This window comes from Theropithecus gelada, chromosome 11 (assembly GCF_003255815.1).
Source record: "Theropithecus gelada isolate Dixy chromosome 11, Tgel_1.0, whole genome shotgun sequence".
Classification (NCBI taxonomy): domain Eukaryota; kingdom Metazoa; phylum Chordata; class Mammalia; order Primates; family Cercopithecidae; genus Theropithecus; species Theropithecus gelada.
Genome location: NC_037679.1, coordinates 40,782,840 through 40,797,381, shown reverse-complemented (window position 1 = coordinate 40,797,381; position 14,542 = coordinate 40,782,840). Strand labels below are relative to the sequence as shown.

Below are 14,542 nucleotides of genomic sequence, written 5' to 3'. Positions count from 1 at the left end.
ACTTCAACATTTGAATTTTCAGGGAACATAATTTAACCTATAACAATGCATAAATCTGAAATTTTAAAATGCCCATAATTAACAATTATTATGTTTTAAGTATTTCCATATTACATTAAGTGACTTTTTGAACAAGTGAAAGCTTAAAACCTGATATTAACTTTAAATGTAACGATCAGGTTTGAAGATATCTTGGGTCTTGTGGCATATGTGATACTAGAGTCAACTAACTCTTTAGAATTTTATTTTGTTCATTCTTACTGTATTCAATAGCCAAACTATTTTATCATATTTTTCTTTAACATAATTGGCTGATCCTGTTCTTCAGGGATAAAAATAAGAATCCAGCAACAACTCTGAGAAAGACCTGAAATCCTAATATTCTTCTTTTTTTTTTTTTTTTTCACATGCACACAAAGGAAGCAAGACTTACAGTACCTGAACGTGATGGCTTACACTGAAAGCCATATGATTAATCTCTATAGCTCCATCATTCAAAGTGTTTGTCAAGGGAAAAATATGCCAATTCTTGGAGCAGGGGTCCAGGGAGCAAAGGTGCAGTTGAACAACCAGTAGTACCAATGCATTGCAATGTAGACTCCTCATGTCTGAGAATACCCTAAGTCTTACTCTACTTAGAGCTCTGACACTGATCACCTCACTCTTCCTGGAGCTCAACCTTCCCAAGCTTTAAGACTTCTGATTCACTGGCCATCCTTGGTTTACTAGGTTTTCATGCCAGGACCATAACTTTCCAATGTTGAAAAACTGAATCTGCACAGCTGTGTTAAAGACTGGCTAATAACCCCACTTAGGTTTTTCATACCTTGGAGAGGAAAATGAGTCTTTCATTATCTGAAATTATTTTTAAAAAATGAAGTTTTTTATATAATTAATAGATCCTAGTTTATGTCATTCAGCATTGACGATAAAAATTCATATGATTGAGGATACCAGTGTGAAGCAGCATGCAGTCCCTGGCAACAACATGGGGTAGGTGCTTGCTACACTTCTACATTTTCGAGTGATAAACAGAATCCAAATGGATTTATGTTTGTTACTTACACAGTCAGCATAAGGAAGACCACCACTGTTTCAGCTCCTAAGGTCCCTAGAAAGGCCAGGACTCAGATGAGACAAGTGAGGTGCTTAGGGCACAACATTTAATAAGGTACTCACTATCAAGATTATACAAGTGCAGGTCAGCAGTTGTATGACCCGAAGAATGAGCTCCTACTTAAATTTTGCACCATAGGTACCTCACTTGCCTCGCTCTAATTCTGGTCCTGGTCCCAATTTCCACTGGACAACACTGAACTGGATGCGTCAAATGATAGGCAACAAGAGAAGTGGGCTGCACTACTAGGGAAGAACCAATTCCATGCTGCATCAAAGTGGTTTGATAGCTTGAAGAGGGACCTGGTGTAGGGAGGTGTGAGGTGGAAAGTCCCATGCCTCACTGATGTGAGGGATGCAAATAAGAAATAGCTGCATAGAAGCTCCTCATAAGACTGCTTCCTTTGCCATGTTCTGGGAGGGTCACGGGATATTCCACCAAGATTTACCAGCCTATGGTTTAGCCTTGCCTGCATTGCCAACATAGATATGTGCCGTGTCACCAGGGTACCAGGATGAAATTGTTCACTAGCACTGGTAATTTTAAAAATACAGGTTTGGAGTCCTATATGTTTTATAACCCATTTCTTAATAGCTCTATGCTACTGTGTGAGTTATGTAAACTATCTAACCTTTTAAGTGAGAGAATAATTAACTGACAGAAGTTTATTATGGCATTAATGTCTACAAAGCATTTATAAGAGTACCTGGCACATAGCAACTGTTCACTGAGTAGTAGCTATTTTATTAGCTATTAGATACAAATGATGACCTCAACATGGTATACAATATGGTTAAATAAATGCTATAGCCTTGTTAAAAATAAAAGTATGTTTTGAGTGTTTTAATCAAACAAACAATATTGTTACACTAGTAAGTCAAAAAAAACTTTCTAGGAAGTCAATGTTTATACTATTTGATGTCCCCTTTTGTTGTTATCTATATAAAATATATTGAAATAACAAAATAGACACATTTGTCAAAGATTTTACTTATACTTTGCAGATAAAATCCTCAACAACCATCTATTTTTGACTCATTTTTAGTTATCATTTGAAAGCTGTGTAGTAATCATATGTTCAGAGTTCCTCAAAGTATTTGTTTTACCTACTAATTTTACAACATAAATGCAACCATCCATACTTATGTTCATTATTCACACCTGAGAAAATTCCTTTTGTATGAACTGATAAGCCATGTTTAACTTGGACCTCTACCCAAGTAGGACACTCTTTTTCAAATTATACTCACAGTAGAACATGAGCTCAAACATTTTTTTACAATTGAATGATTTACATTCAATTTACAACATACCCGTTTAGAGGATAATAATATACATCTGTATACTATTTAGAGCCATTAATTCATAATTTGCTTTTAAATTCACTGTGTTAAAAAACACAAATTTTAGTGCCTTTTTCATTCATCTTCTACATTCTTGTTTCACATTTTTTCTCAAGACATGACTATCACAAAGAGCTTAAAATTTTAAAAATCTGAAAATCAGCAAAACTTATCTTTGGTAAGAAATCTTAATGAACAAACTTTACAAAATATGAGAAAATGCATTGAGTAAATTGCTAAAATAATTGTTATCCAAATCAGTTTCTCTATTATCCCTCTGATAGCTCCATTAAAAATTACATCATTAATATAACTTATATGCCTTTCTACAAAGAAAGACATGTATTAACTCCAAATGCACTTGATATCTTTTTTTTTTCATTTTAAGTATAGTTGGAAAAAACATTTTACATGAACAGAAACTTGTTTTCATTATGGGCATAGCAGAAATATTACCCAACAGTGCAAGCTGTGTGTTTTATTATCTGTAAATCTAATATTTAATCATTTTACAACCTAATGTTGTTCATTCCTGAGATTTTAAGACAATTTTAAGTTATGTTTTATCTTTGGATTTGATAAGGATGTTAATATTCCTTGCCAATTTATATATATGTTTGATGCTTTGTTTTAATTTTACAAGGACAAAATTTACTTAAGTGACAATAAGAATGATAAAGAACATGTAAGATCAGATAATTTAGGTGAATTGATTTTTTTATGTTGGGCATGATGTTGGAATAAAGCATTTCAACAGGATGGGGAGGGTGGTCCTTTTACAAATAGTGTCAAAAATGAAGATATAATTAGGACATTTTTACTTTTCAGAACCAGAAACCTATCTTAAGCCGAATTGCAGGCAGAGATAACATCTAATTTCAAACATTCCTCAAATGATACAATCAAGGACTTAAACTCTACCATTACACTTTTCAGATTCTATATTGCCTTAATTCTCTGGCAGGTCCCTAAAATATTTGAAGCAAATTTTTTAGCCTCTTTTGTAGCTAAAATGGGAGTGGGGAACGAGTAGTTCCTGAAAAGGATTCTGGGTAGAGAAAAAATATATATACATTTCCATTAGAAAGGAGACCATTTAATAATTTTCTTGGTAAGTACTCCTTGTCATTTGTGACCTTTATTAGACTATGCATGAATAAATTCATTACCCATTATGTTCCTTTTCAAAGTTAACATTTTCAGATAGAAGCAGTTATAACACCATACTTCCCTGTCCCCTTCCTTGGATGTTTTCATCACATGCTCATCCGAGCCCCATATTGTATTATTAAGAGTCCTCACTTTTTCAATATAAGGGGAAAATCATTTGATTAAGTCCTAAGTGAATTAGTAGCATAAGTCCTCTTAATGATATCCAAGTATTGGCCTTTTTCCTCATCATAGGCATTTAAATTTCTGTCACTTCATTCAGGACTTAATTATCCTCCTTCTTTGCTTTCTTAATGCAACTATATTTCCCCCTTCTTCATCCCTGTCTTTCCAAATAGATGCAAACAGATAAGAGGTGATCAGAGTCATAAGAAAACATCTTTAGCCAAAAAGTGTAACCATTCGATTTAACCCAAAATTCCTTTCCAGCATCCTTTTATCAGAGAGTTGTGTTTTGTCATTTGGGAGGGATGGGGGATGGCTTACAACTTAAATCAGTTGCAAACACTAAAAATCTGGGTGATTTTACTTTAAAACCTAGAATTGCAACTTCTTTTGAATAAGTCATATAACCATTAATAACCCTGGAACCAAAGCCATAGAACTGATAAGGCTGAGGTTTAATTGTTCCTATAAACAGGCCACAGCCTCTACAGCTTATCACACTGTCCCCTATTTCTCCATTTATAAATTTAACAACTGTAGTCATTACTCAAGCATGACCTTCTCTGGTTACCTATTAGAGATTAAAAATCGATCTCTTTGTATTTTTATATTCTATGTGTAGAAATAGACTAGACCATAGTTATAATTTTTTAAATTTGCAACAACATGGATGATCCTGGAGAATATTAGGTAAAATCAGTCAGGCACAGAAAGATAAATGTCACCTGTTCTTACTCATATGTGAGAGCTATAAAAAAAAGATCTCATGGAGGTGGTGAATAGAACGGTGGTTACCACAGACTGGGAAGGCTAGTCGGGAGGGGGTGAAAAAATAAGATTTGGTTAATATTTTTATCTACAGTTAGATAAAGTGAATAAGATCTAATGTTCAGTAGCACAATCGGGTGACTATTGTTAACAATAATTTATTGTGTATTTCACAATAGCTAGAAGAGTATATTTGGAATGTTTCCAAGACAATGAAATGATAAATGTTTGAAGCGATGGACCTAAGTTTGATTATTAGACATCAAATACTTGCATCAAAATATCATAAGTATGTCATAAATATGTACAACTATTATGTATTCATAAAAAATAAAAATATATATTTTTAATTTTTTTAGGTTAAACATTTTCCATGGGTTTAATATTTTTGAAAATAATACGTTATACTGAAGTTTTCTTAAATTTTCTTTTTTCTGCTCTCACTTCAGCTCTTCAAAGATGAAACATCTGCATATTTCAAAAATATCTGTTTATATGTTTTTCTTTTTATAGACTGTTCAGAGTTGGAGAGAATATCTAGATCTTTAGATGTAGACTATTTGTATAGTATTACAGTGTCCAAGATTGCAAAAAAAAAAAAAAAAAAAAATTAGCTGACGTGCCCTAACTTTGCAGCTAAATAAAGTATTACACTGTGGGATTGAGGGATTCTTCATGATGTTGAGTAGCATTTTACAATCAACACCTCTCCCCTTTTCAGGATATCGAATCCTTAACAGGAGGGCTGGCTGGTTCTAAGGGGGCTGATCCACCGGTAAGTTAGATTCTTCATTAAATTTAACCGTTGACGAATTGAATTGTGTACACACCAGGTCATCAGTCGTTTGCTTGTATATTATTTGTCATATATAGGTACTTTTTAGAAATATAACTATTGTAGTAACTAATAACAGAAGTACGAAATTGCTTTGAGGTATGGTCTGGTGTTTTTAAAAGTTTTAACAACTCATAAAAGTTTATCTCAATTTATTGGTTTTAAAAATAGGAATAAAATCTTTATTAGACTATCTCAGTAATTTACATTCTACTAATAGGCTACACTAATTGGAGAGTTTATTCTAAATATGAGTATAATATTTGAGTTGTAACATCTTTTCTAGTTACTGAGAAAAATTATGTCCATGTGATAAATAGTATTGACTCGATATTGTTCTTTTCTACTTAATTCAGGAAGCTTCCAGGAAATTAAAGTTTATAAAGTATTCTAAAGTTTCTATGAATTATAATTTATAAGCAGTAACAAAAGCTTGATGTTCTATTATTGGAACATCTTAGTCCTTTCTGTGATGTCTGATTTCAGAAAACACTGATAGAGATGACATCCCTATGACTTCATGCTTGAGATCCAAAATAAATTCAAAGAGTATATGTAAAGTAATAAGCCAAATTCAACTTATATCAACAAATAGTCAATGAATACTTTTTATCATTACTTGTTTTTTATTTAGCAAAATGAAATTTAATGAGGAACATACAGAACTCAGTATTGTCATTTTTTTAAGCTATTCTTCACATAGGCATGTAGTTGAAGTACTTTAACTCCATTAAAATGCCAGTGAGTTGTTAAAGAGATAACTTTCAGTTGTAGCTCTTTCTCTCCTGTCTCACTCTCATGTGTCATATGGTGTTATCTAATTTTCATCAAGTTGCTCCTAAAGTATGGCTAAAAAACATATTATAGTCCTTTTCCTTCTTTTTATTTTTATTGTAAGTATTTGTGTGGAAAAATATATTGGCTGCAGACAGCTGCTTATATTTATCCCCTGGACCTATTACATTACAATGTAAGGCAAGATTTCATATAAGTCAACCCAGAAAGTATATTGACAGGATTAATGGCCAGTCTTTTACTGAAGTATTGTAGGTGAGAGCTTAGGTGATGTAATTTTACCCTTCTGCCTTGCACGGTGCTTGTCCATAAAATTCAGCTTACATCAGAAAAGTATATCTACTACCTTCAAAATACCTCCCTCAACTGTTCACTGATTCCTGGAAGAATTCTACAGTTAAGAGATTAGTCGATTTTCAAAGGATTTGTCCCTTATTCGAAGCAAAATGAAATATGTCTTCTGCAAGTACTGATAAACATCTTATCCATTATTCACATGGTAAAATAAATTAGTTTGTCACACCCTCTAAGAAAGCATGTTTCTAAACAGGAAAGATTGAATGAGTATGTGGCCTGGTTGTTGAAGGAATCCTTTTGCTGGGAGAAAATAAAGGTCACAGAAAGGAAAAATGGTATCCTGAAGGCAAACCACATCAATGTCATTCCCAATAAATAAAAGTGAATAGGCATGAGTTATACAACTTCATCTCTCTCTCTCTCTATATATATATATGTATGTATAGTATATCAATCTATATATCTATATGTATACTTAGATAGATAGATAGATAGATTTTTTTTTCCTTTTAAAACAACTTATAATACTGTGAAGAAGATAGGAGTTCTTTCTTGGCTGTGCTATACCATGATGATTATTTTATACTTATGTTTTCTGAAGTTTCAATGATTGTGCTTATTTTATAACATTTTGTAGAGTGGAAAACATGAAAGTTTCAGAGTACATAAGGGCTTAGGCAATCTAGGGGTTCATTACTACACATTAATTTAGTGTCTCCCATTGTTAAGGAGCTATCTGGAACATACTGCCGGGACCTATGTAACAGTCATTTTCTTTAGCCCTAAATATCTAAGGTATCTAGGTATTTGGCTCAATAGTATCTAGGGTTACTTCAATCATTTAAGAGTAAAGCTATGAATGAAGCTATTGTTTTTGCCTCCAAGTTAGAAAACTGAAAGTCAGATTAAATTATACATAATCTAAATCAATTTCAAGTTTTTTCGTTTTTAAAATTAAAAAAAATAATTTTTGAGACAGAGTCTCATTCTGTCTGTCATCCAGATGGGAGTGCAGTGGCATGATCTCGACTCACTGCAGCCTCTGCCTTTTGGGTTCAAAGGGTTCTCCTGCCTCAGCCTAGTGAGTAGCTGAGATCATAGGCATGCGTCACCATGTCTGACTAATTTTTGTATTTCTAGTAAATACAGAGTTTCACCGTGTTGGTCAGGCTGGTCTCAAACTCCTGACTTCAAGTGATCTGCCTGCCTCGGCCTCCAAAACTATATGTTTTCCTTTCTTTAAAAAATGTCATTTTAGTAGATTTTCAAAATACTGTTGTCTACTTCAAAACTATGCTTTTTGTAGAAACCATTCTATGGTGATGTTTTCATTGGTAAGAAATTCAAAGTCTTTTATTTTTTCATTTATTGAACAGAATACATCAAGTACTGAGTGAATGATCTCTCATAAGGATGCATAGCTGTTCTAGTAATTTCTTTGCCAGTGTAATAGAAATCTCAGAGGTATCTTGAAATGTTAATGGTATATTTAAAATTGCAAATTTTGCTGTGGGTCCACACAAATGTTATTTCTGAAGCAGTAGAAAACAGAGTGGAGTTTGTTATTTCAAATGGTAAGGCATATATAGAAGGTTGTGTTAAATTTGCAAATGTCATTATAAGTAAATTTGCATATCTGGTAAGAATAAATTTGAGAACTCTAGGAGAATTTTGCATTAATATTTTTAACAATAAGTGTTAAGTAGATTTTACTGAAAATTCAGGTAGTCTCAGTTTTAATGTTAATAAAGAAAAAGAAAACTACTCATTCATGATTTTCAAGGGTGATTCAAAATTTTACAATGGCCTGTTTCTGAAAAGGATTTTAATTCAGAAACTGGAAATGAATTGTAACAGCAAACACAACTTGCAGATTTTTCGAAATCACATAATTATCTTAGATAATAAATGCTTTTATCACTGGAGAAAAAATAGTGTCTGTTAAATATTAACTTAAAACTGTCTTTGAAAATTACATCAAAAGATATTCTATATTATGGCATATGTTTCCCATTCATAAAAACTGGATCGCAGATTAACCTCTAGTGTACAGGCATATAATTCATTTACATAGAAGTACAAAGGAAAAGAAACTAGATAATCAAAATTGAAAGTGTAAAATTCATATTAAATTAAATAGTGCTTTGTAAATATACCACTTTGTATAGTCTTTGGTGTTTTAAATATGAGCAATATTAAAATGTAAAAAACCTGGGAATTGTAAAGACTCAAAGTGCCCCACATTGTCAGACAACCCCTGGTAAGGCCAGGGTAAATATATCCATCTCTGCTACAGTCCAAGAGGACTTTGGATACTGAAGTACTGGGGTGCAATGCATGAACTCTCTTATATATCTGTAAAGCATGAACCTGCTATCTGGAGCCTGTGGATGTCAGGTCAGTGTGTAACCAGCAGTGTGAAAGATCCCTTCCTGTGTTGAACCCATGAGCCAGTAGGAGAGAGGTGTAATTTTTAAGACAACCCCTGCCCTGGTGCCAGAATTCTTTGTAGACTGTGGACTAGGTGTAAGTCAATAGATAGGATTTAGTGGATCAGCTTGGCCATACGAGTTAAGTTTAGTGGTAACAGACTCAAGCAGAGTCTGTATATACACAATGAGATGTGTTTCTCTTTGCAATTTGGTTTAGGAAAATATTTTGATTGTTAAGTAGCTATTTACTTTCTTATTATTTCTGATGTCTTTTAAGGGCCGATATTGGCAAAAATCTAATAAAGAGACTACATGAGACATTCCAGAGCATGTTTCATTGTAACATACATTTGTCAAATGTGAAGATGTTTCATTGTATTTTACAAAATGTTATTATCAGGATTTAAATTAAATGTACTTCATTGTCTCATGTAGTAATTATAGCAAGAATACCACTGAAGGTATTCAGTTTCTTCCTTGTTTTCTTTCTATTTATTACTTTGGAATAATAAGATCTATGCATTTTATTCCCTGCAGAACTTAATACTTTTAAATATTCTAAGTTTGTTTTTTTTTTCCTAAATGCTAATGGTTCTCTTTATTTCTAGAGTGTGGTGAATAAGTGATTACCCATCTAATTCATATCCTTGGGTTTAATATACACACTGTCCTGAACATTCTTAAGCTCTATTAGGTTTTTTTTTCCCCACTGAGGAAACAGAATTGTACTTTCTGTTCTCATTTTAATTGTCTTCCTGATGGTCCTTAGCAGTTTGGATAAACACACCACAGAATTTAAAACAATTTCAATTTTCTGAGGGTGCTGTTTAGACCAAGTTATATGTATTTTAAATTGTAAATGGTCTTAGAGTTTAAACATCTACAAAACTGATTTTAATTTGATTATTCAAAAGTGACAATGTTCTACTCATTTACTTCAGATAAGATGATAAAATAATATTAATCTCAATTGTGTCCTAATTTAAATTCTTTCAACTTGAACCTTATATTGTTATATTACTTCCTTTTATTTTCCTGTTTGTTTATTTCAAATTCAATATATATTTGAGTATACACCATGTGCTAGGCTATACTATAGCATTTGGTTAGGTTTTGGAGACACTGTGATAAACAATACACAGTGATTTCAGAATTTTACAATATACTTGAATGGATAGTTTGGCAAAAACCAATTATAATATTATGTAAGCACAAGATGAGATGAAGGCAAGTAAGAGTACCACATAATCCCTTTGATGGGAATAGAAAGGGACTGGAGAAACAAGCAAGGCAAATAGAAGAAAATCATTTCTTTCTTGCCAATTGTAGGATGAGTTGAAGTTTGCCAAGTTTTGGGGGGACCGTGGTATATTAAGCAGAGGAAACAGCATCTGCATAGGTAAAAAATGAGAAAATAACATCATGTAGTAAAGTATAAAATAACCTGGGCATGGCAGATAAAGGTGAGATAGAAAGCTAGAAAGTTAAGCCTGGGCAAGAATATGATGAATTACATGCAAGGAATTTGTACTTTATACTAACAACCAAAGGGAAGTAGTAAGTCTTTAAACAGAAGAGTCAATTATATCTTCCCTTTAGAAACATTTTATTGTTACCTGTTGGAGAGTGAATTAGAGAAAAGACTAAAGCAAAGAGACCTATGAAAAGACTTGCAGTCATTCACCCAAAGGATAGTGATGAAAATGATCATGGTGACTTTTTTGGTCTATTTTCCTAGATTATAACAATAACTGAGGGCAATATCACAGGAGAAACTCAACATTATTTTTTTAAAAATTAGATGATTAATAAAAGCCTATAAGGTGACAACAAGAATGGAGAAGAATGGATTGACTCATGAGATATTGAGAACATGGTGAACATACAAGAATAGGTGGTTGTTTGGAAGCAGACTGAGGCCTATTGAGAAGTCAAGGCTGATATTGGAACTTTCTGCTTTGGCAATTGAGTGGATGAAGGTACCATTCATCATGACAAGAAACCAACAAGATAGAGCATTTTCAAGGGAGAAATGAGGGATTCCGTTTTAGACATGTTAAGTTGAGCTAACTGAGTTGGGAATATATGAATGATTTGGAAATTTAAAGGTGAGATCTCATTTAAAGCTGTTTATTTGGACATGTAGAAGACTTAATTAAAGCTGTTGGAGTTGGTGACATCATCCTCCCAAAAAACATGTATATAGAGTTAGAAGATAAGAGAGTTCAGAAGAAAGCTTGAGAAAGAAAAGCACTTAAGTAAAGGTCAGAGAAAAATGTGCCTCAGAAAAGACAAAACAGAGATGGGTCCAAGGATGGAATACCAGAAATGTGAGAATCATCAATGCCAAGTTAAAGAGAGGATGACAAGAGGGATATTAGCAGTTTCATGATGTTGAGAGTTCAAAAACTAGGTTGTATTTAACAAGAAGAAATGATCTTGGTGAGAGTAATTGTAGTAGATTAATTTAGGTAGAATCAAATTTCCAGGGGCCTGAGAGATTAAATGGAAGACTAACAACTGTATTCAGTGACTGTAGAAAACTATTTTAAGAGCTTTGTTATGCAGGAAGTCAGAGGAAGCAATAGCCAATAGAGGAGATGAAGTTGAGGCACAGTTATCTTAAAGAGAGAAGATATGAGTGTGTTTTGTCATTACCTGTGTGCTTGGTTTAAGCATTTCAGAACCAAAATATTTCCAGGTACTAATAAACTCCAGATTGTGGTCATAGACATGGGTGATGAAGTAAAGAGGGACTGAAGCTCATTGGAATTGATGATATTAAGGAACCGGGAGGCCAGTGTTGGATGAATCTTTTTTTGTGGCCCCTGCAATGTTTTCTATCTACATTCAGGCCCTTGATGGCCCAATCTGTTTCACAGTTTAAGTGCTACTTAAATAATGATAACTGAAAAATTTATATTTCTAGGTTACATCATTCCCTTGAACTTCAGATTTGTCTATATGACTAAACATTTGACATGTCCACTTGTATATCTGGAAGGAATTTAAAACATAACAAATTAAAAATTGAACTCTGATTCCCTCTATCACTCCTACAAACCTCCTGCCATTTTCCCCCTCTCAGTTAAGGGCTACTTCATGCTACCCTTCTCAAAAGCCAAACACTGAAAGCCATAATGTGGGCCTGTCTTCACAACTTATTTAGAATCCTCCAAAACTACCACTGTGTTTACAGCCACCATTCTTTCTCACCTGTCCAGTCTCTATGAACCAAGAAGGACAGGTTTTGTGAAATGTAAATTGGCATGTTACATTTAGCCTTAAAGCTGTGTTAACTTGCTATCGCAGTAAAATTCCCAAAGCCTGTGGAGTGGTTTCCGAGACTCTTAATTACTTCCCTCCCTTATGATGATTCTAGGAACTCACCTTCTACCTTTTTCTCCATAGCTCATCCACTTAGGCTGCACTAGCCATTTTGCTGTCCCTTTACCCAGGCAAGTTTATTACCGGTAAGGGACATTACACTTGCCATTTTTCCTTCTTTGTGCCATGCTCTCACCTCAGATATCCTCATGGCTTACTGACTCACTTCCTTTAGGTCTTTGTTTCATTGTCACTTTAACAGAGTTTTCCGTGAACACCCAATATTATTTTTTCTGACCCTATAGGATTATTGTTTATATTTTTCTACTAGAATATAAACTTTACATAGTTGCAGGCCTCGTCTCTTTCTTTCACTATTATAGAATAAAGATTTATAATACTTGGCATATGAGTTTCTCAATAACTATTGGTTGAATGAATGAATTAGAACAAATGTTCATAAGCACATGATTTACATGGACATATTTGTGTGCTCACAATGATAACTGTAGCAGCATACCGCATGGGAAAAGAGATTGAGGTTATTATAATAATTCCAGAATAAAATTACAAAGGTGAACTTCAGACTATAGTAATGGTAGTAAGAATGACAATAGCAAATGAAAAAAACATACAAAACCAGTATCAGTAGAATTTTATGGTAGGGAAAGAAATAGGATCCAAAGAAACCTTTAAGTTTTGGCCACTGGAAGAAATAATAGTAAAGAAAATCAAAGGGACATATTTCGAATGCCATATGTCTTAGTTACGTTGTTTAACATCGTTGGAATAGAAACCCTATGAGAGCAGACATTTCTGTCTGGTTTACTGCTGGACCACCAATGCTGGCACACAGTATGCCTTCAATAAATATTTAATCAACATAAATTAAACAAGAATTATGATGATAACAGGTCTCAGATTGTAATAGTGTGAACCAGTAATTGAAAACTTCCAAAAATGCAGGAGTTAAAAAATGTGAAATGAGGTTTCCATTGTTGAATCAAAATTTTCCTTAAAGCCCCAAAACATAGTGCCATTGATGATAAGTATCCCCGCATTCTTCGGAAAAGTGTTAGACATATTCACCACAGACTTGTAATAATGGCAGCATCAGTCCTGCCGCTATGAATCACCACCATTATCCTCTCTTAGAGAAGACCAGATGACTCATTAGCAGAGAGCTGTCAGCTGGTAGGGAGTACTGCAGGGTTTTTACTCTGTGGAGAGAAGTGTGTGCTTCTCCTTAGCCAAATGAGGGTGGACCCAAGGCAATGACTCATAGAAAGAAGCAGTGGTATTTTTGTATTTTGATATTTTTTCAGCAGTATATCATCAAGTACTTCCATGGGTTAGATGTAAGGTAAGGGAAGAAATAAATGAATGTGCATTCCTTGGAGTTTGCAGACATGTGTGGCCACTGAATCTGATGTTTGCTGCTTCTCCAGTAAATTTGGGAGGTAGAAGTCTGGTTAAGCTAATCTAAATTAGGCCAGTGAGAAAGAACAGCAGTAAGAGTGGTCTTTACAACAAGAATTTGGTGTGTCAGAGGTACATGAGCTTCCCATGGGCCAGATTGATGAAGTAGAAGGATAATAGAACCCTTTATATGATGACTGCCTGCTAGGGTAATGGGATCCAGTATTAAGAATTAATAGGATGTCAGCTGTTCTGCCAAGAATATAAACTGAAATGTGAGGAGGTGGTGGGAGGCAAATGGTTAGTCAGAAAGCAAATAGCAATTGCCTATGTCAATGATCTGTGTAGCATGGGCTATACTCATGGGACAACCTCCAAAGAATCCTCTAATGATTCCCACTTTAGAAGTCCAGTATTTTGGCACCTGAAACATAGAGGTCACCAGTCTTATAAAACTTTGCCTATTTTTCTGTAACCCACTTTCATATCACTGCCCCAACCTAGAATAAAGACCTACAAATCAGACAGAATACAGGTGAAAAAGTGGATCATCTTCCTCTTTTCCAGTAGTTCAAGGTGGAGTGATCAGAAAAGCTCTGTGTTAAATACGTAACTTAAATTTTGGTGGTGGGCTGTACTGGGCATTCTGAACTCGAAAATGGTCTGGATATCCACGTTGAGATTCATTCTTGCAACTCTAAGTGACTGAAAAGTTATGAATCTGCTCAAGTCCAGACAAGTAGAGGGACTATATGACAAAGCATGTTTAATGACAAGATTGATGAAAAATGAAGGTGTTACTTATTTGAGATTTGTTGCTTGTTTGTAGTTGCTTGTTTGAATTGAAGTCATTTCATTAGCTAACCTCATTTAC

The 14,542-nt window shown here is 33.9% G+C and overlaps 1 protein-coding gene across 5 annotated transcripts in view; it reads left to right on the top strand.

Annotated features, from left to right (window-relative positions):
* PPFIA2 (PTPRF interacting protein alpha 2) overlaps positions 1 to 14,542 on the top strand; it is a 516,020-nt gene that overhangs the window by 82,956 nt on the left and 418,522 nt on the right. For 4 of the 5 annotated variants that reach the window (XM_025402781.1, XM_025402783.1, XM_025402784.1 and 1 more), the window contains one exon: positions 5,285 to 5,338. The exons of the other annotated variant lie outside the window; for it this stretch is intronic. In XM_025402781.1, the coding sequence (XP_025258566.1) occupies positions 5,285 to 5,338 (54 nt within the window). The remainder of the gene's footprint in view (positions 1 to 5,284; positions 5,339 to 14,542) is intronic. 5 annotated transcript variants of the gene reach the window in all.